The 25,387-nt window shown below is 44.1% G+C and overlaps 1 protein-coding gene across 3 annotated transcripts in view; it reads left to right on the forward strand.

Moving 5' to 3' along the window:
* SYNE3 (spectrin repeat containing nuclear envelope family member 3) overlaps window positions 1-22,500 on the forward strand; it is a 79,693-nt gene extending 57,193 nt beyond the window's left edge. For 2 of the 3 annotated variants that reach the window (XM_075614436.1, XM_075614437.1), the window contains exons 12-21: window positions 4,917-5,078; window positions 5,171-5,343; window positions 5,764-5,847; window positions 6,559-6,642; window positions 7,202-7,252; window positions 7,390-7,540; window positions 9,451-9,585; window positions 11,560-11,715; window positions 14,648-14,686; window positions 16,163-22,500. In XM_075614436.1, coding sequence (XP_075470551.1) covers window positions 4,917-5,078; window positions 5,171-5,343; window positions 5,764-5,847; window positions 6,559-6,642; window positions 7,202-7,252; window positions 7,390-7,540; window positions 9,451-9,585; window positions 11,560-11,715; window positions 14,648-14,686; window positions 16,163-16,360 — 1,233 coding nt within the window. In that variant the 3' untranslated portion in view covers window positions 16,361-22,500. The remainder of the gene's footprint in view (window positions 1-4,916; window positions 5,079-5,170; window positions 5,344-5,763; window positions 5,848-6,558; window positions 6,643-7,201; window positions 7,253-7,389; window positions 7,541-9,450; window positions 9,586-11,559; window positions 11,716-14,647; window positions 14,687-16,162) is intronic. The other variant, XM_075614438.1, reaches the window with a different exon arrangement.
* Window positions 22,501-25,387: the final 2,887 nt, after the last annotated feature.

Genomic DNA, 25,387 nt, shown 5'->3' on the forward strand with positions numbered 1-25,387 from the left:
GTGTGAGGCGGCGGCTCAGTGATGTCGGTGCGTAGGGGCGGGAGGCAGCAGGTGTGTGTGGCGGCAGGTATGTGTCGAGTGTGGCGGGTGTCTGTTGAGTGCGTGCAGCGGCTGTGAGACGGTGGGTGAAAGGCAGAGGCGGCTGGAGTAAGGGCGGGTGAAAGGCAGAGGCGGGGGTTGGGAGGCGGTAAGGCGGGCATGAAGGCGAAGGGCGGCGGGAAGGGGAGGAGGGGGTGGTGGAGGGGGGCAAGGGGTGGAGGAGGGGGCAAGGGGTGGAGGAGGGGGCAAGGGGTGGAGGAGGGGGGCAAGGGGTGGAGGAGGGGGGCAAGGGGTGGAGGAGGGGGGCAAGGGGTGGAGGAGGGGGGCAAGGGGTGGAGGAGGGGGGCAAGGGGTGGAGGAGGGGGAAGGGTTAGAGGAGGGGGGGGAAGGGTTAGAGGAGGGGGGGGAAGGGTTAGAGGAGGGGGGGGAAGGGTTAGAGGAGGGGGGGGGGAAGGGTTAGAGGAGGGGGGGGAAGGGTTAGAGGAGGGGGTGGAAGTGTGGGAGGGGGTGGGAGGGGAAAGGGGAAAAAGAGGTGGAGGGGGGGGAAGAGGAGCGGAGGGGGGGGTGGAAAGGGGAGCGGAGGGGGGGAAAGGGGGGTGATGGGGGGGGGGTGGAGGGGAGGTGTGGAGGGGGGGGGAGATAAATGGGGAGGTGAAGGGGGGTGGAAGGGAGAAGTGGAGTGAGGGGAGGTGAGGGGAGGTGATCGGGGGTGAGGGGAGGTGAAGGCCGCTCACTCACCCGTCCGGCAGGTCCCACGTGGATCTGAGGCGGGAGGCAGCGTGTTGTGGCCGCTCCCCCGCTGTGTCCCGGGCGCTCACTCGCTCCCCCGCTGACTGTAGCGGCGCCGGGGGGGGGGGGGGTATCGGGGAGACACTGACACTGGAGGGGAGGGGGGGTGGAGGGGAGGTGAAGGGGGGGTGGAGGAGAGGTGAAGGGGGGTGAAGGCCGCTCACTCACCCATCCGGCAGGTCCCACGTGGATCTGAGGCGGGAGGCAGCGTGTTGTGGCCGCTCCCCCGCTGTGTCCCGGGCGCCGCCATCTTGGGTACTCGGCGCCGCGAGGCAGCCTGCCTGGCCACTGGCTGTTCCCCCGCCGGGGAGGGGTGAGTTGTAGCGCCGGGGAGGGGGGGGCATGTATATGTGTGGGGGGGGGGAGAGGTGGGAGATATAGAGGGGGGTCTCGCACGGCCGCTGACACTGGGTGGGGGGGGGGGGCGCTGAAGGGGTAATAATAGTGTGTGTGTCCCGCTGACTGTAGCGGCGCCGGGGGAGGGGGGGGCGGGGTGAAAGCGCGGGAGACACGGGGAGAGGAGGAGGTGCGCGCGGGTGCTGCTAACACTGTGAGCTCCGCTAATGTAGGTAACACCCCCCCTACACACGTGTGTGTGTGTGTGTGTGTGTGTGTGTGTGTGTGTGTCTGTCACTGTGTGTGTGTGTGTGTGTCCCTGTGTCCCTGTGTGTGTGTGTGTCCCCCTGTGTGTGTGTGTGTGTGTCCCTGTGTGTGTTTGTGTCCCTGTGTGTGTTTGTGTCCCTGTGTGTGTGTGTGTCCCTGTGTGTGTGTGTCCCTGTGTGTGTGTGTCCCTGTGTGTCCTTTGGCCCGTCACTCCGCCTCAGGCCAATGAGAGGTGTGCGGGGGCGGGCGGGCCAAGGGACCAATGAGATTTCCCCTAGGGACACCGGACATCCAGGCAGGCATGCATGCATGCAGGCAGGCAAACATACAGTGCTTTCACTAATATAGTATAAGATAGGCGTATGTAACAGGTTACAGATAATATATATTATAGGCGTATGTAAACAGTTACAGATAATATATATTATAGGCGTATGTAACAGTACAGATAATATATATTATAGGCGTATGAAACAGTTACAGATAATATATATTATAGGCGTATGTAACAGTTACAGATAATATATATTATAGGCGTATGAAACAGTTACAGATAATATATATTATAGGCGTATGTAACAGTTACAGATAATATATATTATAGGCGTATGAAACAGTTACAGATAATATATATTATAGGCGTATGTAACAGTTACAGATAATATATATTATAGGCGTATGTAACAGTTACAGATAATATATGTTATAGGCGTATGTAACAGTTACAGATAATATATGTTATAGGCGTATGTAACAGTTACAGATAATATATGTTATAGGCGTATGTAACAGTACAGATAATATATATTATAGGCGTATGAACAGTTACAGATAATATATATTATAGGCGTATGTAGCAGTTACAGATAATATATATTATAGGCGTATGTAACAGTTACAGATAATATATATTATAGGAGTATGTAGCAGTTACATATAATATATGTTATAGGCGTATGTAACAGTTACAGATAATATATATTATAGGCGTATGAAACAGTTACAGATAATATATTATAGGCGTATGTAACAGTTACAGATAAAATATATGTTATAGGCGTATGTAACAGTTACAGATAATATATGTTATAGGCGTATGTAACATTTACAGATAATATATGTTATAGGCGTATGTAACAGTTACAGATAATATATGTTATAGGCGTATGTAACAGTTACAGATAATGTATGTTATAGGCGTATGTAACAGTTACAGATAATATATGTTATAGGCGTATGTAACAGTTACAGATAATGTATGTTATAGGCGTATGTAACAGTTACAGATAATATATATTATAGGCGTATGAAACAGTTACAGATAATATATATTATAGGCGTATGTAACAGTTACAGATAATATATATTATCGGCGTATGAAACAGTTACAGATAATATATATTATAGGCGTATGTAACAGTTACAGATAATATATATTATAGGCGTATGAAACAGTTACAGATAATATATATTATAGGCGTATGTAACAGTTACAGATAATATATATTATAGGCGTATGAAACAGTTACAGATAATATATATTATAGGCGTATGTAACAGTTACAGATAATATATATTATAGGCGTATGAAACAGTTACAGATAATATATATTATAGGCGTATGTAACAGTTACAGATAATATAAATTATAGGCGTATGAAACAGTTACAGATAATATATATTATAGACGTATGAAATAGTTACAGATAATATATATTATAGGCGTATGTAACAGTTACAGATAATATATATTATAGGCGTATGAAACAGTTACAGATAATATATATTATAGGCGTATGTAACAGTTACAGATAATATAAATTATAGGCGTATGAAACAGTTACAGATAATATATATTATAGGCGTATGTAACAGTTACAGATATATATGTTATAGGCGTATGTAACAGTTATAGATAATATATATTATAGGCGTATGAAACAGTTACAGATAATATATATTATAGGCGTATGTAGCAGTTACAGATAATATATGTTATAGGCGTATGTAACAGTTACAGATAATATATATTATAGGCGTATGTAACAGTTACAGATAATATATGTTATAGGCGTATGTAACAGTTACAGATAATATATATTATAGGCGTATGTAACAGTTACAGATAATATATATTATAGGCGTATGTAGCAGTTACAGATAATAATGTTATAGGCGTATGTAACAGTTACAGATAATATATATTATAGGCGTATGTAACAGTTACAGATAATATATATTATAGGCGTATGTAACAGTTACAGATAATATATATTATAGGCGTATGTAACAGTTACAGATAATATATGTTATAGGCGTATGTAACAGTTACAGATAATATATATTATAGGCGTATGTAACAGTTACAGATAATATATATTATAGGCGTATGTAGCAGTTACAGATAATATATGTTATAGGCGTATGTAACAGTTACAGATAATATATATTATAGGCGTATGTAACAGTTACAGATAATATATATTATAGGCGTATGTAACAGTTACAGATAATATATATTATAGGCGTATGTAACAGTTACAGATAATATATATTATAGACGTATGAAACAGTTACAGATAATATATATTATAGGCGTATGTAACAGTTACAGATAATATATATTATAGACGTATGGTAACAGTTACAGATAATATATATTATAGGCGTATGTAACAGTTACAGATAATATATATTATAGGCGTATGTAACAGTTACAGATAATATATATTATAGGCGTATGTAACAGTTACAGATAATATATATTATAGGCGTATGTAACAGTTACAGATAATATATATTATAGGCGTATGTAACAGTACAGATAATATATATTATAGGCGTATGTAACAGTTACAGACCAGGTTAACATGTTCCTGCAAAGTCATAGGATTTTTAAAATTTATATCACTTGTAGCTCGTTATTTATTGTGCTTTATTAAAGAGCTAGCGATTTTTTTGCAAACCTTAATTAGCACAAAAAACTCCCATATCCATTTGTATTATGTACATTATTGTTCTTATTATTAGTATTGTTTGTCTGTAAAGCTCCAACATATGCCGCAGCACCGTACAATGGGGGAGCAGGATTATATAAATTACAGGAACAGAATGACAAACCAAATTGGGGCAAACAAGTGCAAACAGATACAGAAAGAGGCCCTGCTCGTGAGAACAAACACCCTGCAAACTCCTGTCTACTATGCGAATATATTAACAATGTATAATCCAACCTAGGGATAATGGCAGGAACATGAGATCAGGCTTGGGGATGGGAGTCCCAACTGTAGTGACTCTTACCTCCTACACATGTAGGGATCAGAGTCTCACGCGTAGAGAATGGAAGTGTGCTGGGGTGTCAGGGCATGTTTAGAAGCTGGTGGCAGAGTAATGTAATCACTAGTGTTTCCAGGCAGCTGTATGTCTGTGCTGGGTTTTCGTGGCGTGCTGCTGATAGCTGGTGATTCTCGTTGGTTTCGTCTTAGATCAACATTCGGAAAAACAAGCAACATATCAACGACCATTGGGTGTTCAACAACAAACTTTTGGACCTTCAGCGTTGGATCATGGTAACAAGGCAGGAGCTGGAATCTTATCAGGGCAGCAGTGGGGCATGGAAGGTCGCGTCCAGCGAGAGGGATATTGAGGTACAGACCAGAGGTTTTGTGTGTGTTGCATGTAGTCTGAGGAATGTTTTGTTAGCATCTCTGACCTCATCTGGCCGTCTACTTAACTCCAGAGATTGCTGGCTGAGGTGTCGGAAAAGGAGATCCATCTTCATCAGGTGCAGGCTCAAGGTCAAGTGGTCATTGAAAACTCGTCCCCAGAGGGGGCAGCGCACATTCAGGCTGAACTGAGGCAGCTCAATGCATCCTGGGCTTCTCTGAAACTGCTATCGGACACACTGCCAGGGTAAGGAAGCATCCCCGTTCTCTCATTCAATTAGGATACGTGGAATCAGCGACTTGGTTTTCTTCTTTATGTCACAGGGATCGAACAGTAGAAAAAGGGCTAGTATTTATTTTTTTGTATTTTACTTATTGTCGATCTTTATGTTTAGACAACGTTGGTGTATTTTATTTGCAGTGTCTGGTTTATGATCTTGTTTTAAACCATTCTGGCATATCCGGGTACCACTGACTGTGCCATACCGTTTATTTTTGTATTCCTGTTATTTATAATAAACACTTTCTGGTGCAAAGTGTGAATCATATATGAATAAAATGTCTCACCAGTAAGATAATAAACACAGTTAGGTGATGGAGACGGTGTAATACAATCTCGCGCAGTTCCTCCCTGCTCATGCTCCGATCTTTCCTGCACATTTCACAGCATTCTCAAACAGAAAGATCTGCAGAGGACGGACGTTCATTCAAAGATGAGCCCAGCAGCTGAGAAGATAAATCAGACACCTGGGTTAGTGAAGTTTAAGAGGATTTAACCTGTGTCTTGAATCTGCATCTTGTTATCTCTGATATAAGGATATAAAACATCATATAACACAGTACAGAGTAGTTGTGAGGCTGGCCTGATGAGATGTTACCTTTACAGCACAGAAGGGTGATGTGTTAGTTATTGTTACATTATAAAGCACGAGATCATAAAGCTGGTATGGAAATATTGTAAATAGACACTTTGTTTTTTTTCTTCTTAGAACCAAAGTTTTTATTGAAGATTGTACATACATAACAATTGCAAATCAAATTATCAAACACACTATTTGAGAGGTGTGGGGAGGTACTGACTCTCCTCAAGGTGCAAGCTGGGGCAGAGACGCAGAATGTGATACATCACATTATAATCTGTGCACCATGTAACTCCCCCCAACTCCTCCTACTGACTCCCCAAGATGCAAGCTGGGGCAGACGGGGCAAAATTGCCGTTAAATGCTTTGATATGTAGATGCAGGATGAAAATGCACCAATTTTGCTCCAAAATTGCCTTAATACACAGACCCCAGTGCTCTTTACTGCAATGTTGCAGCACGGGGAAGTGCAATTAAATGCAACTACAATCCTGATTTCTTCTGGGTTTAATATACTGTAGCTGACATTTTTCAGTACTAGTTTTCAAAAACCAAAGCGTCTACTTTAAGTATGTGTTTTAATCTCTGATTTTTCTTTGCAGTTCCAGCACCCCCCAAGAAAATGATCTATACGGAATAACAGGACAGGCTGAGAATAACCCAGCTGCGATGAAGATAAACACTGGGTTTGTGAATCTTGTGTAATAATTAATCTGTCTGCATGTGGTAAGGGTTCGAACGTTGAATCCACTAGTAAAAAAGATCCCTGCGAGTGCCAGTTACTTTACTAATATATACAATGCTGTATAATAAGGGATTATATATGCCATGCTCACTGTGTGTGTATACAGGAGCTTCGTAGTTTACACTTGGAGGAATTCCTGCGCCCAATATTATAAAGGTGTCTATGTGATATAGTCTTACGTTGTAATATCTGTTTATCTTGGATTTACCAGCCTTCTCCACACAGCATAGATCGGACACCTGGCTCTATCTGTCCCTGCTTCAGCACAGGGGGCTCAATCAGTGGCTCAGTCTTTAACCGGGCCACTGATTGAGCCACATGTGCTGAAGCTGGGATAGCCTGAAAACCTGACCTGTTCGGGGGGCTTGAGGACTGGAGTTGAGAGCCCCTGATAAAAGGATATAAAGTATCATATGACAATCAATGTATCATTGACCGTCATTTATCTACTTGTGAATATATTTTGTAATCTCTGTTTCTTTTGAACACAACCCACGCAGCAGAACGGTGCAGCCAGGGAAGAGCCCGACCGGTATGCCGATAACTACGGGGTTAGTGACTCTTCGTGTAATAATCAGCATGTCTGCAGAGCCTGGCTTTCTGTCATATGGTAATACAACAAGCCTGACTCTGTCTGTACTCGTGCGTAGCATTAGCTGTCCTGCTGAAACATGTCATTGTATCGCAGGCTCCGCACCCAGAAGACCTCACAGAAGACATCACAAGTACAATCTTGGAATAGTCCAAGCGCTGGCAAAAGAAATCGGAAATCCGGAACTATCTCTGAATTGATGGATGTTGTGGACTTATCTTCTATGCAGAGCAAAGGGGTGAGACAGGTGACTATGCCCATTCCCAGCATGCACCTACCCATTCCCAGCATGCACCTGCCCATTCCCAGCATGCACCTGCCCATTCCCAGCATGCACCTGCCCAATCACATCAACTCGTCGTACATTAACAAACACGGTTTAGCTGTTTAAACATTGGAGGGTTAATCTGCAAAATGTTTGGTAATTACACGTTGATCAGGTCTTTTTGGACCAGTTCCAGGGAGGGGGGGAGGGGGGTGAGATAGTTCGGAAGGAATGTCGTACAAACATTGGGGAGGACAGGTGAGTGTTACAGGAAAAACACGCGTGTGACTGTGAGTGACAGATCACAACTAGTATTTTATTCCAGATATGCACCAAAACTGAGGATATGGAGACAAAAAAACAGCGCACAACGCAAATAGTGAAGTATGAAAATAACAAGTGTATATTGATAAAAGGGATAAATATTCTGCGTACATCAAGGTACTAGGACATAAGCATTGAGTGTGTACAACACACACGTTACCAGTCGGCAGCTGATAGTACAGGAGTCAGGAGCTTGTTTCCTTCAGCATGAGTCTGGGGCAGCAGCTGTGATGTTTTCCTTCTCAGGGACACCTCTGCACTCGATCACCGCCTCTATGGAAATCTCTCCTCTGGTCAGCTGGACTCCAGGTTAGTCGAGCGATCTGTAGCTGGTAGTCACACTCAGACGGTCCCCAGATTGATCAGTGAGGACTTGGAAGATTCACACAGTTCTCCGGCCAGTGCTGCCACACACGGAGACAGGCAAGCTGGCTGGGAGCACAACTGCAGTATGCCACGCTGTCGCTCCGTGCTGGGGCGCTGCGGAGTGACGTCACAGTCACGATTTCAAAGTGTAAATAACAAAAGTGGGAAATCATCCTGAAAGTGCCCAATGTGCGCAATAATGATAAAAATAGCAAAGAAACACATAGACCAAGGTATATCCTACGCGTTTCGTAGTGAAAACTACTTCATCATGGAATCAGTACGAATCAGTATATCACTACGAAACGCGTAGGATATACCTTGGTCTATGTGTTTCTTTGCTATTTTTATCATTATTGCGCACATTGGGCACTTTCAGGACGATTTCCCACTTTTGTTATTTACACTTTGAAATCGTGACTGTGACGTCACTCCGCAGCGCCCCAGCACGGAGCGACAGCGTGGCATACTGCAGTTGTGCTCCCAGCCAGCTTGCCTGTCTCCGTGTGTGGCAGCACTGGCTGGAGAACTGTGTGAATCTTCCAAGTCCTCACTGATCAATCTGGGGACCGTCTGAGTGTGACTACCAGCTACAGATCGCTCGACTAACCTGGAGTCCAGCTGACCAGAGGAGAGAGTTCCATAGAGGCGGTGATCGAGTGCAGAGGTGTCCCCGAGAAGGAAAACATCACAGCTGCTGCCCCAGACTCATGCTGAAGGAAACAAGCTCCTGACTCCTGTACTATCAGCTGCCGACTGGTAACTTGTGTGTTGTACACACTCAATGCTTATGTCCTAGTACCTTGATGTACGCAGAATATTTATCCCTTTTATCAATATACACTTGTTATTTTCATATTTCACTATTTGCGTTGTGCGCTGTTTTTTTGTCTCCATATCCTCAGTGTTTGGGGGGTGCCGAGCCACCCCTTGTTTCATAGCAGCAGACGCCCTATTTTTCCACATTGCACGGTCATGTAAAAAAAAAATTTGGTTTTCACACTGTAGTTTTATCTTATGGTTTCAATTAGAAGGGTATTTGTTAATACACAATTGATCACTGTTATCACTAGAGGTTTATTAGTTGCGCACAATATATTTTATGCACCAAAACTGCCTGGGACACGCCCGAGCTGAACCACAGTGATTATTCTGTCTTTGTGTTGCACTATTAGAGACTTAGATGTCGTTTTGTGACACAGACAGGTGACGATCACATGAAACTTCTGAAGGAATTTGAACATTGGCTGCAAGTGGAAAATTCTAAACTGAACAAGATTCGTATGGCAGAAGCTTCCAGCAGCGAGGACATGAAATCAAAGGCCAGCAAGCTGCAGGTATGGCAGGCAGCGAAGTGACAAATATTAAGGAGCTTAATGTCAGCACCAGTGCCTAATGTGACCGGGTCAGGACTCGGAGGTGCAGGGCATCGTAGCTCTGTAAGCAGGGAAGGGTTCAAAGGATCGTCACATTCCCAAAACGTTATTTACAGTGTTATAATCTAAATAGTGTTACAGACTTCTCTCATTAATATGGCATATGTCTAGAAAATAATATTGTAATGTTCCCATCTCTGGGCCCTGTATGTTTTCTGTATACATATAGTAACATATTCTGCAGGGTGGTAATAATAAAGATAAAATAAAGAGATACAATAATAACACATACTTGCCAACAGACTCCTGCTGCATGATAATGATCCAATTCTGGTTCTGTATAACCAGTTGCTCGTTTCTGAGCATCTTTGATATAACAGAGTAAGTACAAACAGCCCAGATCTCTCTAACACTGTTGACTAGGAAATAGTTGGCAAAAAATATTTCAGGCAATCCTCGGTTATCCTCCCGTTCTGGGAGTAGCGTGGGATAGTGAAACCGTTGTAAAGCGAGTCCCATGTTAATCAGTGGCGGTGAGCGTTGGATACCGCATTCCGGCATCGGAAAACGGCCCGTAGGATAGCGAGGACTTCCTGTATAGCAAACATTCATATCAACAGATGAATACATTCAGCTACGATAGGAAATGTAAATGTAAATGGAAATGGTTGCTTTTTACATTGTTAGTACATTTGGTATAAGCGAGTATTGCTGCTTCCAATTCTTCTAAACATATTTATGTGCACGTGCTCTCCTCCTTATCTGTCTGCTCGTATGTATACATGTTTATACAGTATATATTTGTCATTAGCAATCTGCTAGTTGGGCCTTACAAATATCTCTCTTACTTCCATGTAGTAACAGAGGAGGGAGTAGGGAGTATGATACCTTAACTGGACCAACAAGTAGTAGATATGTTACAGGCTTTCCAACCTCTTAGTAAAATACCCGATGAAGGACCCTGAGAGGTTGGAAAACTTGTAACATTTCAACTACTTGTTGGTCCAATAAAAGGCATCATACCCCCCGTAGTACAACCAGGGGAGTGGAAGGGTGCATTTGCACACCCCAAGAATTTAATATATTTACTTGTGGTTACAGAGGCCACGCGCTCTTCTCCACAGCAATGAGACTGATTGCTGGGTGAGAGAGTCATGGGACGTCACATGGTGATGCGTTGCCATGACAACACGCCGTCACATGACAAAAACTTTCACCCCAAAACAAAAGAATTTCTGGTTGCGCCCCTGATGCCCCCTACTCCTTCTCCCGCCTCGGTTACTGGAAGGAAGGTCCAACTCGGCCCCCCGCCCTTCCGAGACCCTAACCCCAAACTACTTTGGCCGCGTCCATACTGCACGAGACGCAATCAAAATGCCACACCTCAATGAGGCCAGCCATATCGCGCATGCGCGATGAAGCGCGATAACGCGGCAGCGTTTCCAGCAGACAACAGAATGTATTTTTGTCGCGCGCCGGCCGGGTCACATGGGGGGGTTCAGCCAATCAGGGCGAAGCAGCCTTGTGTTGTCACGGCCACGCTTCCACGTCGCTGTGGATCTCAGGCCACAGATCGCTTGGCCAACAGGCGCACGCGTCGCCATACGCTTATTGGCTGAACCGCTCACGTGATGCTCTGCCGCACGGTTGCTCTTCCTCGCTTGCTCTTCCTCGCTTGCGCAGTCGTGCGCACTATGGGCAGCTTCATAGCGGTGTTGTAAGTTGTTTGCGCCGCTGCGCACTATAATCGCGGCTTAAGAGACATCATCTGGTCATGTGCTGTATCTGTGTGCGCTGGTCTGTCCGTACTTGTATGTCATTCAGGTCATGTAACACATGTCACCCGGTACCCCCCTTTGTACCACGCGGCGGAATATGTTGGCGCTTTACAAATAAAGGCCAAATAATAATAATTGTGACCGGTCCTGTTCTCAGAAACTCCAGTCCCGTATACGCCAGGGCCAGCGCCGGTTTGAATCGCTGCTTGTCTGCAGACCGGCCATGGGGATTGGCGAGGAGTTGACGCTGGAAGACCTGCGCTACCGGTGGATGCTTTATAAATCTAAACTGAAAGATTCCGGAAGTTCATCGGTAAGAGGGAAACCCGAACGATGTCACCGCGTTTATCTGTTATTACTGCGCCTGTTCCGTCCATTCACTTCAATGGGTGTTAAGGCAAGAGCAGCTGGGATAAGCCTTAGCTGCACTTAGTACATGTGCCCCATAGAGTTTATAATAGAGAAGGCATCCATCCATTTGGCTAACGCAGGGGTCTGTAACTCCAGCTTTGTAACGATTTACTCGCCTCGTTAGCAGTGAAGATGTTAACGTTTATCTGTAATAATGTATCTGTCCCGGTCAGTGTATTATTGGTGCCACAAATCCTGAATCTAACTACTCACCGTATTATTATTTTTATAAAGGAACCGTCCCCCAAATCTTATTCTAATTCTGCCAGCTCTCACACATCACAAAGCAGAACAACTATTTGGTTTTAACTTTTTTTCAGACAAAACAAAAATGCAACATATTTGTGCACACAGAAATATTCTTAAAAACCTGATTTCCTTTAAATTCCCTCAATACCAGAGGAACAACTCGACACCATAAAAACACATTGGGGTCAGTATATCCCATCTGGGGGCTTTACGTGGCTGTTTTACAGGGATAGCAAAGTGAGTTTTGTCTAACTTGCTTGTTCCCTGGAATAAATTGGTTGTCTTTAATATAATCTCATAATAATAATAATAATAATAATAATAATTAAATCCTTTGACCGGAGCAGTCTTCAGTATACTGCAAAGTGACAGCAAAGTTAATCATATATATATATATATATATATATATATATATATATATATATATATATAAAACCTTGAGAAAACACTTGTAAATGGAACATATGTGACCTGCTTGCACTCATTTGCTGCAATCTGTATATATTACACGCTCTTTGTAAAAAAAAAAGTGAATCAAAAAGCCATTTGCCGTTTATTACAATGAAATTGCACCGCACCACCTTTGCTCAGCAGGTGTCAGTATAAGCCAACACATTTAGGGCCAAATTTACTAAGCAATGCTATTCCATAAAACACGTTTCAGTACAAGAAGACACAGCACAGCCTGTGGGGTTTCTTATCACAGAAGGCTGCTTAATAAACACAGCACTTTATCTGTGAGTACAAAGCTCACCGTTGTGCGCTTGTCCCCTGCAAAGACCAACACAGAGCTCTGAGCAGTTGTGATGTTGTGTTAAGTGATACACAAGCCATCGTATGGAGTTAATTCCAGGTCAGACTTGGCAGCTTAAATGTCACAAAAAGTAGAGAAAAGCAATGGTCTAGTAACTGGCCTACATCTGCGTCTCTGATAAATACGGATGTGCAATATATGTGAGATCCGGGGGGCCTGTGTGATATTTAGCAAAATGCAGATAAGTGCAAATCAAAGCGACACGGATTTGAAATATACAGGGATTTATTTTATTTCTTGGGGGGTGTTATTTACTAAATTCTCCACGCTGCGAAACCAGAGCAGAAAGCCGCGCAATATGAACCCTCCGCGGAACGCCGCGCAATATGAACCCTCCGCGGAACGCCGCGCAATATGAACCCTCCGCGGAACGCAGCGCAATATGAACCCTCCGCGGAACGCAGCGCAATATGAACCCTCCGCGGAACGCCGCGCAATATGAACCCTCCGCGGAACGCTGCGCAATATGAACCCTCAGCGGAACGCCGCGCAATATGAACCCTCCACGGAACGCCGCGCAATATGAACCCTCCGCGGAACGCCGCGCAATATGAACCCTCCACGGAACGCCGCGCAATATGAACCCTCCACGGAACGCCGCGCAATATGAACCCTCCGCGGAACGCAGCGCAATATGAACCCTCCGCGGAACGCCGCGCAATATGAACCCTCCGCGGAACGCCGCGCAATATGAACCCTCAGCGGAACGCCGCGCAATATGAACCCTCCACGGAACGCCGCGCAATATGAACCCTCGGCGGAACGCCGCGCAATATGAACCCTCCGCGGAACGCCGCGCAATATGAACCCTCCGCGGAACGCCGCGCAATATGAACCCTCCGCGGAACGCAGCGCAATATGAACCCTCCGCGGAACGCAGCGCAATATGAACCCTCCGCGGAACGCCGCGCAATATGAACCCTCCGCGGAACGCAGCGCAATATGAACCCTCCGCGGAACGCAGCGCAATATGAACCCTCCGCGGAACGCAGCGCAATATGAACCCTCCGCGGAACGCCGCGCAATATGAACCCTCCGCGGAACGCCGCGCAATATGAACCCTCCACGGAACGCAGCGCAATATGAACCCTCCGCGGAACGCAGCGCAATATGAACCCTCCGCGGAACGCAGCGCAATATGAACCCTATAGTAACATTAAATGCACATTGTTTTATCCTATAGTAACATTAAATGCACATTGTTTTATCCTATAGTAACATTAAATGCACATTGTTTTATCCTATAGTAACATTAAATGCACATTGTTTTATCCTATAGTAACATTAAATGCACATTGTTTTATCCTATAGTAACATTAAATGTACATGGTTTTATCCTATAGTAACATTAAATGCACATTGTTTTATCCTACAGTAACATTAAATGCACATTGTTTTATCCTATAGTAACATTAAATGCACATGGTTTTATCCTATAGTAACATTAAATGCACATTGTTTTATCCTATAGTAACATTAAATGCACATTGTTTTATCCTATAGTAACATTAAATGCACATTGTTTTATCCTATAGTAACATTAAATGCACATTGTTTTATCCTATAGTAACATTAAATGCACATGGTTTTATCCTATAGTAACATTAAATGCACATGGTTTTATCCTATAGTAACATTAAATGCACATGGTTTTATCCTATAGTAACATTAAATGCACATTGTTTTATCCTATAGTAACATTAAATGCACATTGTTTTATCCTATAGTAACAATATATGACAAGAAATCTGTTTTTCTGTTTTGTTCACAGAGTCTAAAAACATCTGAAGAACCCAGAGGAATAGCAAAGGTACATTTATTATTATTATACTATAATCTTTAATTTAATTGTGATCTCTCTCTCTGTTGCTTGACAATGATAGATTGTAAATGTTCATATTGTCAAATGGTTCGATAACCCCCCCCCCCCTCAGAGATCTAGAAAAGGAAATATACCATTTGATAGATTTGTGATAGAAGAGATTTAAAATATAATGAGGATCCACTAGGTGTAAATTTTTCAGAAAAATTATCACCAATATATACACAGGGAAAGAAGGTGTATTATCCTGGGGTCAAAAGAGATATACCCTGGGGTCAAAAAAGAGAGAGGAGACGAGATGACTTGGATACAGGCATACCCCGCATTAACGTACGCATATATACATACCCCGCATTAACGTACGCATATATACATTCCCCGCATTAACGTACGCAATGGGACCGGAGCATGTATGTAAAGCGAAAATGTACTTAAAGTGAAGCACTACCACTTATCGATGCATGTACTGTATTGCAATCGTCATATACGTGCATAACTGATGTAAATAACGCATGCGTAACAGGCTCTATAGTCTCCTCGCTTGCACACAGCTTCGGTACTGGTAGGGAGACGGTATTGCTGTTCAGGACGTGCTGACCGGCGCATGCGTGCGATGCCGTTTGCCTATTGAGCGAGATGTACTTACTCGCAAGTGTACTTAAAGTGAGTGTCCTTAAACCGGGGTATGCCTGTATACAAGTTTAATCGCTTATATATTATTAAGACAAAAGTTTAACGAAGAGAGACTAAGGTAGTCACCAGAGTATCCCCCCCTCCTCACTTCTCTCCCCCCACCCTTCTCTACCCCTTCCCCCACCCCCATCCCATTTCCCCCCTTTCCCTCCCACCTCCCCCACCCCATTTCCCCCCTTTCCCTCCCACCTCCCCCACCCCATTTCCCCCCTTTCCCTCCCACCTCCCACCTCCCCCACCCCATTTCCCCCCTTTCCCTCCCACCTCCCCCACCCCATTTCCCCCCTTTCCCTCCCACCTCTCCCACCCCATTTCCCCTTGTCCCTCCCACCTCCCCCACCCCATTTCCCCTTGTCCCTCCCACCTCCCCCACCCCATTTACCCCCTTTCCCTCCCACCTTCCCCACCCCATTTCCCCCCTTTCCCTCCCACCTCCCCCACCCCATTTCCCCCCTTTCCCTCCCACCTCCCCCACCCCATTTCCCCCTTGTCCCTCCCACCTCCCCCACCCCCCATCCCATTTCCCCCACCCCCCATCCCACCTCCCCCCCTCCCTCCTCCCAACCCCTCCCCCAACCCGTCCCTCCTCCCCCATCCCATTTCCCCCCCCCCTCACCACCAGGTGAATACATCTAACGTATGCAAATAAAGGCTATTGGTTGCCATAAAACCTGGCTGTACTAAGGTCCCTGATGAGCGTTTTAAGAAGCGCAGGTTAAAGATATTACTTCCTGGCCTAATACCCAGCACTGTACCTTTTGTCTGTCCCAGAAATCATCCGCCGGATTGTGTCCCTTCCTTCAGCGCGTGTGCTGTGCTGCTCTTCCGCTCCAGCTGCTCTTACTGCTCCTGTTGCTCCTGGCATTCCTGCTCCCACTGATGCAGGAAACCCAAAACTGCACCCTGTCCAACAACTTTGCCCGGTCATTTAACCTGATGCTTCGATACGACAGCCCCCCTCCCACCTAGGTACGCGGAGAGATCAGAGTGGGAATATACTCTATATCCTGTACATAACGCCGTCGTGCAAACAGATTAATAAACCCTTTGTTTGCCGGCGAGCTCTACAATGTATTGCAGAGCAATGCGTTGCTGGACACTCCAGCATTGTAGGGGTTACGTGTGGTCCTGTATATAACTGATGTATATAAAAGCGAAGCAGCAGCATGATATATATATATATATATATTTTATACATTTGACCAATATTTATAGTTTATATACTGGAGGCAAAAAGGTGCTTTTTTGTTTTTTAAACTGTAGAATGATCTTGCTTTAGCTTTTAGTATTGACAATCACGATGAATGTGAGTAATGTGTTACTGGGCTTAGTATCATGCTGGAAATATAATGCACCGGCATCGACTCAGTGTCCTCGGACCCCACCTGCCCTGCAAGATACCGGCAGCATTGAAAACAATGGACTTTAAAGGACCAAGTGAACTCATCCCAGTGACGTGTTTCGGGGCTCTAGGAGATCGGCGCGTTCTTTAACCAAACCTGTCACCTAAAGTATAAGTATTTTTTATTTATTTTTTTAAAGTGAGATTTGGGAGCGGTGTGATTTCCTGTGCCTGCTCCCTTTTGTGTGATGTCACTGTGTGATGTCACTGCCCTTTATTGATTCTCTGATAAGGACAGGGGGAGGGATAAGGGGAAATAAAACAGTTAATTGACGAACACTTCCCCATTCAGAGACCCCTAAGAACAGAAACGGCTGACTGAGGGATCGCAGCTTTAAGGGGTTTATTTTGTATCTGCCAAAGTGGCCGATTCTTCACTGACTTTACTGGGAAATAAGTCTGAAAACGGTTGCAGCGTCGTATATAAAATAACACCCTAAGGACGCGATTAGATGACTGAGCGCATGACATCACGCGTGCGAAACATACACTATCCTGGAGGCAACAGGGTGGCGTGGCGGAGGCGTGGCATGGCGTCACGTGAACGGTTCTCCCTCATTGGCCTAACTGAATTGTATTTTTAAAAATGGCGCGCTTGGCCGCGTGCTCTATGGCCTGCCTCATAGTACAGCCTTTTGTTCGCGGCACGCACGGCCACTATAATCGCGGCCTTAGTCTTCCCGGACAAGGGGAAGGCGGCTTCACAGCAGCATGAATAGCGGCTATGGTGATAAGATAACAGGAGTTATTCTGGTGGGGGAGCATTGCAGTCACACGCCTGCTTTAAGAAGACATGATTTGTGCCTCCGTCTTATTTTACACCCCAGTATATCACTCTGTGTGTGACAGGCGCCTTAATGGCAAATATAGCGGGTTCTACCAATTTCCCCGGCTCGCCCTGGGGCGTCGGTGTGCTGCCTCTTCCCAGCAATCTGCAAACGGCTTATTTCCTGCACCCTATAGATATATTTCAGCTGCTTGAGATCCTATAATACGTATATCCCTCCCAGGGCACAAAATGGCCAATTTCCGCAGTTGAGGGTGAAAATCTGATATTTAAACCCGTTATTAACGGTTTCATTCTGACTCCATGGAAATGAAACAACCCATATGTTTAGAATGAGTGCCCGGCAGGAAATAAGTGCCGTCTAATGAACCTATTATTGTAGTGTCAGGGTTTGGACATTAGAGGAGAAATCCCAAACTTTTTTTTTTTTTAACGTCTTTAAATAGTTTTACCCAGGATTGAAGCGGTGGGTCTGCTGAACCCCTCATTTCAGCTCCGGGGACCCCCTGCTTCTAGAGATATTTATGTCCCTAGAGGGTGCCAGTATCGCATGGCTGGGCTTTAATATGTAAAACTCCTGGGTCACGCGGGCCAATTGGAAGCCGAACCCAATGACATCACGGCGTCCTATTGGCCCGCAGGGCATGGGAGCTTCGGAAAGCGCCATTACATGAACCCAGGTAGCTGAGCAGAGCGGCTACTGCCACCCCCTACGGAGGTAAGTATCTCTGGAAGCAGGGGGTCCTGGGCGCTGAAATGAATGGGGTTCAACTCTGGAGACCCCCTAATTCCATCCTGGCTTTAAAAAAAAGACCCTGGATTTGCGGCTTTTAGCAGACAATAAAAAAATGAAATGGCAAACCCGGGTAAGCTGGAAACGCCGGAGCTACGAGCCGTAGAACGGACCAAATTCTCGGCTTTACTGAAAGTCTAGCAACTGTTACACAGTGTGGAGAATAGTGTGACTTTATTATTTTATGTAATATGAGTAAATCACTAAAAGATCTGGGTTTCATGACACGTCCTGGAAGTGTAATTAGTACCGACCGGCAGGTACTCACTGGGAGAGGCAGCTCCCCCAAAATGGCTTGGAAGTGACCTCAATGTGAGGGTGTGTGGTGCAGGTTACCGACTTTATCACTGGGTTTTTCCCTGGCTGTTTTATGATTTTATTATAACTTTTTTTAAGGCCTAAAGTTTCACTTCATCCCCCCGGGCGGCACAGGGCTGTTTTCATGCAAACTTCATACGGACTTACCATAGAAATTGTCTGATCGTTGGCAGTGATGTCACAAAGTCGCTGCGGCATCTTGTTAATTTGGGTTCTGGGCTAATTATGTGGATATAAAATACACCATTTAAATATCAGTGAGCAGGAAAATAAATGACGAGATGTGAAATAATCACCCTGCTGTACAATATCTGGGGACATCCTTAAAGAATAAACATGAGTATAAATGAGTTCCTGAACCAAAGAGCTTACAATCTAATTGAGGCTCGTATAATGCAACATTGCTCCTGGAGGAGGCTGCAACCCACTGCTCGTTTGGCCACGAAAAAGCTCTAATAGGAGAGGAGATTGTAGAAAAAGCTCTAATAGGAGAGGAGATTGTAGCCACGGAACATAGAGGAGATGCGGAAAGTCAGGAGATGCATAAAAAGGAGGAAGTCAACGTTCAAGGTTAAAATAAGGACATGATAAAATATCTCTGCAGTGAGGGGCAGGGTGTCCAACTCCAGCCCTCAAGGGCCACCAACAGGTCAGGTTTTCATGATATCCCTGCTTCAGCACAGGTGGCTCAATCAGTGGCTCCGTCGTAGACTGCACCACCTGTGCTGAATCAGGGATATCCTGAAAACCTGACCTGTTGGGGAGGCTTGGAGTTGGCCAGCCCTGGTATAAGGGTTTCAGCATGAAAGGTTAATTAGCTGTTATGTCATTATTTCCATTGGGAAAATCCATTTTTGACTTGCCACAGAATGTTGATCATCTCCCCCCAAACCTGGAGAGATGCCCGTTACTTGCATGTCGCGGGGTAATATGCCCGGTGAACAGGATACATCAGACTGAGGAAGAGAGAGTTCGGCGCCTGCAGCAGCAGCGAGTGCGAGAGAAGGAAAACAGGAGCGAGTATAAATATTCAGTGTTATTATTAGGGTATTCCGGAGAGTCAGATTATTAACCCCTCCAGTGCCGGATTGGCCAGCAATTAATTGCTCTGCATCGACTTGTCTCCCTTTTTTATTCAGTGATAAGAAGCGTGTCCTATTTATAACTGTGATTTGTCCTTTTTCACCAGTTTTTTTTACCAAGATAATAAAGCGTGAGCACGTTTTTAAAACGGTGCTCTAGTACCCAACATATGGGAGGTAAAATGCTAAGACCTCCTGGCTACAGAACTGGGACAGAACCAGTGCAAAAGAAACGCACCATATGTGGCAATAGGATTATTTGTTGTGGTTAAATCTGGTGCTGTTTTTTGCGCTGCTTTTGCTGCAGTTTTGCAGCCAGTAGACTTTAGGAAACAGATGCCTGACTTTCATAACTCCATTTTTTGTCATTTAAAATACTTTCTATTTAAAAAAAAAAAAAGCCTGCATTCCAAAAGCTACAGTATGGTTTCTGTGTTCTGTATGGGCAGCGCAACATAAAACGTTTGTTCTGCCAAGAAAGCAACAACACTTCAATGTATCTAACAGATCATAGGACTTGGCTGTCACGTTTCCATTCTGTGCTCCTCCTTTTGGTTAGGATACAAAGATAAATACCCTGTAACATGGCCGTATTATTATTGTAAGGAGCAGTTAAGATCCTCTGCTCATTGTAATAACCGTACTGCTTTATAAATCTGACAGTATATTTCCTCAACATACTGGTATTAAACCCCTATGTCCGATGCAAAATAATAAACTGCTCCCACAGTATGGTCACCTCATAAAGGACCACATGATATCTGCAGCTCCTGATTCTCAACATGAATGAAGATAAGAGCATTAACCCTTTCAGAGGCAGGCAACGTAGTGCTCAGAAAGCTAAAATAATGGATATTGCCAAATACATTTCATCAAGAGATTACATGTTTCAATAATGACATGTATTCCCTGTTTTATGTACTTTTTCCCTTAACAAACACACAGCACAGCAATCGGACAGGGCTTTCCTCGTGCCCAAATGTTGTATCTCTCAGTGTTTGTCTTCGTGCTTCCCACATTAGCCAGAGCTTTGTGTTTTATATCCCGTCATTTTCATCAATAAACACAACATAAACCTTTGTAAGGTCACTACCTCTACGGCTAATGAAGATCGAAATGATTGGTAAACGTGATTCCCATCTGTAATAAAATGACTGTCAAATCCTGTATGATCTTTTCCGTGAACATCTGGTTGCCTGAAATATGAATATTTGGCATTTAATGCCAGTAGTTTTTGTATTCATTAGAGATAAGCTTCCAGCACGTGTATATAAGGCTCCCATCCTTCTCTGTGTGATGAGATAGAAGGGAATTGGAGCCTTCTCCACATGCAAAATTCATCAATTAAACTCCTGTAATGTCTTTTCTGGCCCTTTTCTGCACTCTGACGTTGTACAAATCAACTTAGCAAGTAATATTTCACCTGCAGGCAGAATGCAGCGGCCAAGTCCAATCCTGCACTGAAGGCTGAATTTTGCAGGAATTATAGAAAATTATTTCCTTAACTAAGGTCATATGCTAGAAATAGCAGCAGCTCCCACAAATGGGTTTGTATTATAGTGCAGGTAAAATCTAAATTAGAAACACACCTATCCCACTGGAGTTTAACAATTTAATTCATGTATAAAAGCTTTAGAATATTTCTCGTAGAACTCGGCTATAAATCTTACCAAATAATGATGGAAATGTTTGTAATTAGGGCAGCTATATTTCAGATATATTTGTAAAAAAAACCAAAACATGACGTTAAAATCGACTTTATTGTTTTGCGGCACATATCCAGAAACGTTTTACCATATTGAATATTTGGTAACTGAGTGTAAGATTAATGCCTGATCCTTGTTATTATGTTACCATGTGTGTGACTAAATAATGCAGATAACAATGCACCTGATTTCAAGATAGTGCTTGGACTCTTAATAAAACGTTACCATAATCTCTCGAGCAGGGCTGGATAGTCGTTCTGCAAAGTACAGTAAGGGTGGAAAAAAGGTAACAAGTAATATGTTCCGAAAAGTTCAAATTGACAAGTTTAGGTACCTGCCCCACTTAACCAGTGAAACTAAGTGCACTGCACATATATCTACCTCTCAGCGCACGTCATTCTCACCTCCTTACACACATCCCATTCTGTTTTCCTTTTGCCATGTATGTATATATCTGTATTTATATAGCGCCCACAGTGTACTCAGTGCTGTACAAAGACAATACAGTGCATTGAATTATAATATACTGTAAGAAGCGTAACAAAGTCAGACAACAGGAAAGGAAATCCCTGCCTCGGAGAGCTTACAATCTATGTGGTGTGTTGGGAGACAGAGACAGCAGGTGAGGGAATAAGCGCAGTAACTGCCAGTACTATTAATAAGTGCAGTATAATCATGTAATCATTAGGCGTCATGGTACATGGATTGTCTGTACAAAGGTTCTTTCTGAGGTTCACAGACCTGCTGCCAACTGAAAGGAGAACATGACATTCTGCTTGTGCTGTGACCTCAGCCACGCCAGGAAGACAAACAGTATTAAAAGCACCAAGGTGTTCCACCTGAGAGCCTGTTCTGTGCTCTCACAATGTATTATTATTATAAGGTGCTCGTGCAACAAACGGCAGGAAAACAATAGCACATTTATACTTTCCATTCTCACTGTAAAAGTCAATACTTTTTACATATATATATTATGTATACATGTACTTGTAATAAATGCAATTTGTTGCTGGTCTTATAAGCCTGTGTTTAAGAAAGAGTTGTTTTTTCTTTTTTCTATGGATATACGACGTACGGTACAATGTGCCATCACTCACACAGTGCGTGGCACCCTTATGGCCATCACTCACACAGTGCGTGGCACCCTTATGGCCATCACTCACACAGTGCGTGGCACCCTTATGGCCATCACTCACACAATGCGTGGCACCCTTATGGCCATCACTCACACAATGCATAGCACCCTTATGGCCATCACTCACACAATGCGTGGCACCCTTATGGCCATCACTTACAATGCGTGGCACCCTTATGGTCATCACTCACACAATGCATAGCACCCTTATGGCCATCACTCACAATGCGTGGCACCCTTATGGCTATCACTCACACAATGCGTGGCACCCTTATGGCCATCACCCAGCTACAAACTCCTCCCCGGTCACCGGTGCTACAAACTCCTTCCCTATCACCGGTGCTACAAACTCCTCCCCGGTCACCGGTGCTACAAACTCCTTCCCTATCACCGGTGCTACAAGTCACAGTGTTTTGCTGTCATCTTAATCAGGGTGGATCAGACTTAAGTTTGGGAACCCTTGATCCATAAACACATACTGTAGGGATATATTTGTAAAAGTCTCCATGGCATGTGCACAAAACACTTAAAAAAAGGTTTCTCAAATTAAAAGCATTTTTCCCGTACAATTGTTTTTCTGATTATCACTCCAGTTTTATCTCAGTTTTGTAGCCAAGAGACGGGAAAATAATGCTCTCAGTTCTGCAGTCCCAGATTGGGTCAGGGGTTACTTACTGAGTTACTCAGCAGTCTGAACATAATTCACATTAAAGAGCCTGGCAGACAAGAAGGTAATAATTTATAATAACCATGTCTGTTACACCAATAGACTGTGCTATAATTATGGGTACTAGGCATTTTACCATAAATCAATGTTAAGCAGAAAAACCTACTGTTATTTCAACATATTAGGAACCCCATGTCACAGCCCCAAGATGACAGCCAGTCTCCAGAAAGGAAAATCATGTATTGCCAGCGGGAAGGGGAAGAAGGTAAAGAGAGAAGGACATTAAGAAACAGAAGACTGAAAGAGGAATTCAAGAGCAGGGCCTAGTGTAAATCATGGTTAATAACTAAGTAAATATTATTATTGTTGAAGTATTTAAACTTTATACTTATTACTTTATATGTTTTGTCAATTGGATGTAGCATTGGGCACCCCTGTCTTTTGTTTGTATACATTGGCCACGCTCAGATAGATATACTGTATATATATATAGAGAGAGAGATATATATATATATATATATATATATATATATATATATATATATATATATATATATATATATATATACACACACACACACACAGTTGCGTGAAAAAGAAAGTACACCCTCTTTGACGTCTATGGTTTTACATATCAGGGCATAATAACAATCATCTGTTCCTTAGCAGGTCTAAAAATTAGTTAAATACAACCTCATATGAACAACAACACATGACATATTACACTGTGTCATGATTTATTTAACAAAAATAAAGCCAAAATGGAGAAGCCATATGTGAGGAGTTTGAGCTGGGATACAGACAGGGGAGGTTGTGTGTGCATGGGTCAGGGACCCAGTGCACTAGGCCCGTAATCCCCTAGGCCCCCAGCTAGGCCCCAGTCATTGAAAGGTTGGAGCTGCTACAGGGACATGCCCTAGATAGGGAATGGATCCCCTTAGCAGTCAGGTGTATTCCAATATAGTCAGGGACACAGCTGTGTGCAACGTGGCCTGGCAAGTTTTGTCTGGGAACAGACCTCTTCAGTGCTTCAGTGATAGAGACTGTCTTCATGGTGGGATCGTCCAGCGAGACACCAACCCACGCGGAGGCGGATTCATCGCGGGATCGGCGGATCCTTTGCGAAGAGATCATCGGGCCCAGGTGCTGGCGCACTGGGCAGGTATTGTAGCTAAGTGCACCAACAGAGTACACACATTGTGGGCAGCGCTGTCTCACACACCAGGGAGGTTGGGTTTGGGACTTTGGGGTGCTGTGGACACGGTGTGGGGTACAGGGTGTGGGGTTACAGCCCTGTGAGGTGTGTGTGGATTGTTGTGTCTCTAGTGGGTAGAGTGATAAGATATTACCATAGAGTAATAAGTCATTACATTAGAGCGTTAAGAGATATGTTATGTTCCAGTAAAGCCCTTTTCTATTTTACCAAGCTGTGTGGTTCATTGTAAGAGTGTCCTGTGAGGGGCTGCTCCCACTCTGCTGGGATCTCTCACAGGTGGAGGCGCTGCACCATCTAGTAGTAAGAGTAATTCACCCCAGGCTCCCAGCGGCGGAGGCTTAGGCTCCTGCGAGCCAACAGGTTAAGGGCAGCACCAGTAGCTAATTACATCCTACCCCCCTAATCTCACTTAGGGGTGGGGGAAACAGGGCTACATATGTATTGGGGATGTGGGGGTATTTTTTATATGTATTTGGGGGGGGGGGGTATTTTTCTATATGCATTGGGGAGGTGGGGGTATTTTTTATATGTATTGGGGGGGGCGTGGGTGTCCAATATTGTGCCCAGTATTTTTGGATAGGCCACCTGGCAACCCTATAAGCCCATCCCTGTTGTAAATCAGTTGCTAGGTTGACGGTTTTACGACAGAGGGAAAAAAACTCTTTTGAATGTTTAAAAAGTTTTGCCTCAATATATATTCGCACTCATAACTTCCTTTCTCTAATACTCACACAGACGCGAGTCATATCAATAGATTTAGGCGATTTTGATGGACTTAACTAATTCTGACTGTCTCCGCCTAAATTTGAGTGACAAATGGATACCTCTCCTTGGCAGCTCTCACCCAGGTAGTGTGTGGTACGGTTTGATTTGTCCTTTTTCCATGATTA

The sequence above is a fragment of the Ascaphus truei genome, chromosome 9, assembly GCF_040206685.1.
Source record: "Ascaphus truei isolate aAscTru1 chromosome 9, aAscTru1.hap1, whole genome shotgun sequence".
NCBI classification, from domain to species: domain Eukaryota; kingdom Metazoa; phylum Chordata; class Amphibia; order Anura; family Ascaphidae; genus Ascaphus; species Ascaphus truei.